Source organism: Drosophila ficusphila, unplaced genomic scaffold (assembly GCF_018152265.1).
Source record: "Drosophila ficusphila isolate 14025-0441.05 unplaced genomic scaffold, ASM1815226v1 contig_106, whole genome shotgun sequence".
Taxonomy (NCBI): Eukaryota; Metazoa; Arthropoda; class Insecta; order Diptera; family Drosophilidae; genus Drosophila; species Drosophila ficusphila.
In genome coordinates this window covers 11,300,715-11,306,578 of record NW_025063993.1, presented here as the reverse complement: position 1 = coordinate 11,306,578, position 5,864 = coordinate 11,300,715, and the positions used below count along the sequence as shown (strand labels likewise).

At 41.7% G+C, this 5,864-nt stretch overlaps 1 protein-coding gene across 1 annotated transcript; it reads right to left on the bottom strand.

Moving 5' to 3' along the window:
* Positions 1 to 1,818: 1,818 nt before the first annotated feature.
* On the bottom strand, positions 1,819 to 5,436 carry LOC108093203 (amidophosphoribosyltransferase). Its single transcript, XM_017193165.2, has 3 exons — positions 4,777 to 5,436; positions 4,547 to 4,716; positions 1,819 to 3,348 (listed from the first exon to the last, which is right to left on the bottom strand). The coding sequence occupies exons 1-3, from the start codon at positions 4,820 to 4,822 to the stop codon at positions 1,921 to 1,923; spliced, it is 1,644 nt and encodes a 547-aa protein (XP_017048654.1). The 5' UTR covers positions 4,823 to 5,436; the 3' UTR covers positions 1,819 to 1,920.
* Positions 5,437 to 5,864: the final 428 nt, after the last annotated feature.

Sequence of the window (5,864 nt, the reverse complement as noted above, 5' to 3'; positions counted from 1 at the left end):
AGGGGGCGGGGCCGGGCTGTCGTCATCGGGCACGAAAGCCGGATCCCAAGTCCGGACGTGGGCGTCAGCGCTCTTGTAGCCCGGCGTTATTAAAAAATTTAAAGCATGTTTTGTGGCGCAGAGTTGGAGAGTTTTAAGGGGGTTTTCAAGGGGGGTTTTAAGGAGGGTTTTTAGGGGGTTTTTCCAGGGGGGTGTAACTGGGGCCTGGCAATATGGCTCTGCTTAGTTGTCACTGTCTGCGGCAGTGGGCCCAGGATGTTTGTGTTTCTGATCGACGGCGCACATAAGCAAGCGCTGCTCTCTATATATTTTTTTCCCCCCTCGTGGATATCTTGGTCCTTCCTTCGTATCCTTGTAGCAGCAAGCGGTGCTGGTGTGTTGGAGAGAAGTGCCAGCGTCTGTTTCCAATGTTGCCAGGAGTCGTTTCTTTTATGTAGCCACTTGCTGAGAACTTAAATGGAGTGGCGGAGGAGATCCGCCGAAAAAAGGAAGCTGACAGAGCCAAGAAAATGCTCTACAATCTTGGAGAAATAAAACCAATAATAAATACATTATATTGTGAATAAAATGAAATATTTCACAGTTTTAACTTTTTCTATAAAAATAAACCGATCTCATTTGGTAATTGTAGAATACCTACATATATCAAAATTTTCAATAAGCCTCATTTTATAAAATTCTATATTTCCTTTTTATATAGCTATAAAGTTACACCTTCAAAATCTAATAAGAAATCCTAATAAATTCTTTAAATTATTCATCTTCATCTAAGAGCTTCAAAAGCCAAACTGCAAACAATGAATACCCTACACAAGAATTAATCAAGCGAGTTACAATGACAGTGCATATTATTTTCTTCTCTTATGTCCTCGCCACACTTCAGGCCAGGACACTCGCTCCCACCCCCCACACCCCTACCCAAAGCACCACCCCCTTTTCCGGCTTTGCCAATGCCGCGCAGCTTAGCGAAATTGTTTGCGAAAATACAACACAATATTCAAGAATAATGATGACATTGTTGACTCCAGTACCCGGCGCGAGTCATAAAAAGAAGGAAAAAAGTTATATACGATGAGAGGAGCGAGTTGGGGGACTCGGATATCCCCCCGGCATAACCGCAAGGACATCTTCCGCAGGATTAAACGCCCTAAACGCCCCGCTTTAGACATTGCAACGCCCCAATGGCGAGACTTCGCGAGAGAGCGAGAGGAACGCAAGGATATTGGGGGCAGGACACGGCCGGAAAGAGACGGGGCGAAAAAAGCAAACACGATTACCATATTGTATGATATGAGGCTATATCTGAGCGCGGCTATAACCGGAAGCGGACGACTCCACTTCCTCCCCTTCGGCAAACAAAGCTTGGAAATATAAATTGAAATGAATTGAAGTTATGGCATTAGACAGTTTTGAAAATAATCAGACGTTGATGTGGCCCATTAGCATTTAGAGTATGTGTTCTTATCCGGCGAGAAGGCTATATAAAGTCAGGAATTAAGTTCCTTCAGCGAAGTAAGTATTTTAAATGGGACTGTTACTCTTTCAAGTTAATGTATTTGATATTTCTCTATAAAAATCCATTTTATACTTTGCCTTCAAAAATGTTAAGAATAATTATAGATTATTATCAAATATAATTATCTTTAAAAAAAATGTAATAGATTTTAATGGTTTAATATAAATAATATAAAATAATTGGTAAATCATTTACTTGCTTGTTTTTATAAAAATCTTTTGAGCTTTAAAAAAATGACGTGTCTTACGTTTTTTCTTATCACCTCAAAAATCCCCCCTTGGTTGTTTATTTAAAAACAACGCTTTTTGTGTTGGGTCAAAGACCCTGATGTTTAAATATATATTTGTTTATACACTCAAGCTAACAACTACGCTAATCCTAAGAGAATTGAAGATCCTGTGAGTCTACCAGCTGAGCTCCTCGGGCAATCCGCCAGGATACTCGCCCGTTAGACAGGCGGTGCAGTAACCAGCTTTCAGTGGATTCACGTGAGCCTTGTTCATCTGAACGGCCTTCACCAATCCCTCCACACTCAAGTAGGCCAGACTATCCGCTCCCACGTGATCCGCCAGCTGATCGGCATTCAATTTGTTGGCTATGAGCTCCTCGCGAGTCGGAATATTTATGCCCATGTAGCAAGGATATTGGAGTGGCGGACTGGCAATCCTGATGTGCACTTCGGTGGCTCCTGCATCACGCAGCAGTTTGATGATCGGTCCAATGGTGTTTCCTCTTACTATAGAATCATCCACCAGTACGATTCTCTTTCCCTCAACATTTTGGGCCAAGGCTCCGAACTTTTTGGCAACTCCTAACTGTCGCAATCTTGTTGATGGTTGGATAAAAGTGCGTCCCACGTAGCGATTCTTGCAGAGAACCTCTCCGAAGGGTAAACCCGATTCTCTGGCATATCCATGAGCAGCAGCTGTTCCAGATTCCGGAACCGAACTGACCAGATCAGCATCCAGCGGAGATTCCCTGGCCAACTGGCGACCACATTGCAGACGTGCTGAGTAAACCATTTGACCCTCGAACATGGAATCACTTCGGGCAAAGTAAACGTACTCAAAGATGCAGAAGGCCATGCGTTTGTAATCCGGTCGCTCTACGATATCCACGGTTCTATAACCATTCCTCGAGAGTTCGATAATCTCGCCGGGTTCCACTTCCCGAACATATCTGGCTCCAATAGAGAGGAATCCACAACTTTCGCTGCTCACAACCCAACCTTCGGCCAGTTGATCATTGATATTCGCATGTCCTGCATCCACAGGAACTATTTTACCCAAGCAGAGAGGCCTGTTTCCGTAGGAATCTCGAACAGCGTATATCTTGTCCTTGTGCATCACCACCAGGGAGTAGGAAAGTGGAGCCAGGGTCATGAAGTGGCGAATCCTGGCCGGCCAGTTGGGTCCATCGTGCTCGGAAACATCCTCGGGAGCACAACACAAAGATTGGGCAATCAGCTCACTGTCGCTGTGGGTGGACAAGCCCACTCCTCGCTCCAGGACCTCCCTCCTCAAGGACTCGCAGTTGACCAGCTCTCCATTGTGGGCAATGGCCAGTGCTCCGTGGGCAGTGTGCACCACAAATGGCTGGCAGTTCACCACTTCCGAGGCTGCTGCCGTGGAGTAGCGAGTGTGTCCGATTCCCAGGTTGCCCTTCAACTTCCTGATGGCCTCGTCGTTGAAGAGATTATTGATCATGCCCATTCCCTTGTGGACGCTGAAGTTCTTGGAGCACTTTCCCAGGCTGGTCACGATTCCCGCCGACTCCTGTCCTCGATGTTGCAGTGCCACCAGTCCCAAGCAAATCATTTGGGCTATGTCGAGCTGGAAGAAAATCATTAATTAAAATAATAACTTTCAAAGAATCGATAGATCTGTATTAATTTTGTTTTTCAAAGAGTATTGAAATGGGTTATCTGTTTGCTTTTGCACACCAAATAATAATCTAATTTGAACCTACCCCAACTGATGTTTGTCAAAATAACCCAGAAAATATTTTCATGAATAATCTACAGGTTAGTTGTTTTTGCCACTAAAACTAAAAGTCACCCGAGAAGAACAACCGATAACGGATTGTTGGTTTCCAAGCGAGAATGCGTTCGTACTTTCTGTTATTTTCCATTTCATTACAGTGGGCAATAAAAAAATACAAACAACAGAGATTACAACCGCAAACCGCGTGTATGGATTCGGTTCGATCTCATTGACGTCACTACAGACTCTGGGCATTGGCCACAGATACAGATTCGGAATCGGAATTAGAATCGGAACGTTAGAAGATCGGTGGGGGGTGAATCTAGTGGATTCCGTGGCACGAGGTTTACCATTGACCCACTTGCCGTTTAGAGATTTGCATTTGTCTGACGTACGACCATGCAGCATAGAATTTGAACTAGAAAAGTGATCTGCTTTTGACAGGCTCAATGATCTGAACTCTCGTTATGATTACAAAATCGAAAATATAATCTATCCTAGACGGCTGATTCGGAGTCTACCTTTTTGCCTAGTAATACACATTTATTGGCTGGTTGCTGATAACGATCTTTCTCAGGCTGGGATTACTTAAGATTGTTATGAAGTCGACCACACAATTTACGATTGTTTTTTATTGCTTACGATTGAAAAAATGCTGACCAGGACTTTTGCAAAATAATTGATTTTGCAAGTAATTGTTTTCACGATTTTTTGTTCGGTTCATATAAACGTTTACAGCCACTTACGTTCTATTTTTAGATTAATGAGTTATAGAAAAACTCTGAGGTAGAATGCATTAACAAGGCATTTTAAATTACTTATAATTTGTTATTCTTAGTATTAAATAAACTATTGTAATTATAACTTATTATAAAATATATGCTTTCTTCAAAAAGTATTATTATGTACACAAGCAGAACATTTGAACGTGCCAACGGAATTTCTTTTTAAATTAAGTTTTGCACTTTTCTACTTAACATTTTCTGAACACATGTATTTTTTTTATTTTATATTTATATTTTTTTAGCTTAAAATATTTTTAACCCACCTGTGTTGGGTAATCCCCGCATGCGATGGCTCCAAAAACTCCACACTCGCAAGTCATTCCCGTCGCATCCTCTCCTTTTGGTTGAACGGATTTGTAGACTTTGTCAGGGAAAATTTTGGGGGATATATTTTTTGGAACCACATCCTTAGCTTTCTGGCAGCATACCTCGTCTATAGTATTTAATTCATTTAAGAATTTATAAAAAACATTTTCTATAATTTTTTTCTTACCTTTTTCAAGCTTGGCACAGCAACTTCCCGAATCACTTTGCGCCATGGTTTTCCTGGATTTAATTATCTGTTTGTTTTGAGTGTGTTTTTTCTTGTGTGGCGCCTTTTGTGGGAATTATTGTATTGGGCGGGATTGAGACACTGTTCACTTTGCACGAGATCGCTGGTTGAGTCGATTACTTGATCACTGGAATTGTTCACGTCTGCATTGATTGAATGCCAGCGGAATTATGAATGTTCATGTTACAGCCGCGCCTAATTAAACCTCCGATCATCATCATTATCATCATCGGCGATACATATATGGAAGTCGGTCCGCTGATATACTCGTCACTATCAGCTGAGCTGGGAATGCAATCTCGGCGAGGGAGAGTTGAGGGAGAAGCTTCCACAACCGCATCGAAAAACGCATGCTGGACAAAATTTGATACCCCCGTTGATTTATGCCAAATATACCAAATAAACACTGGATTTTTGTTCTCACGTTTTCGCTTTGATCATCGCGGAGATTCAATGACCGCATTATGTCCGTCTAGTCTTCAAATCATCTTTAACATTGATCTCAAATCATGTGCGTTTTTAATCGGGAATGACTTTAGATTATCAGCAAATTAGCACGATCATGCATTTCAAGTTCAAAGTTTATTTATTTTTTAGGCCCCCCCTTGGAGACAGAATCAGCAGAAATTTTCCTTTAGATTTTCCTTTTCACATAGCACCTCCTATGTTGAGACTTTGTTGCTTATCTGGGACGAGTCGAAGGAAAATGCGTTCATTGACGCATTTTAGAAGTGTTTTCCATACACTTTTGGCGTAAACAATAACAGATTAAATTATGTTTTTCTTTTGCAATTTAAATGGGCTGTGCTATCGCGAAAATACGACAATTTACAGGCCCCCAGTGGAGCGCAATCGCGCGAGGGTTGATCGATTTGTTCTCGATCACACGATTGCCGATCGTAAACAATAAACAAATTCCAGTCCAGTCGACAACTAATCACTTGTGCTAAATATAGCTATATATAACTTGTTTATAGGTTCGGAAAAACATTGCCATGCGATCAATTGATTTTCGATTAAACACTGAT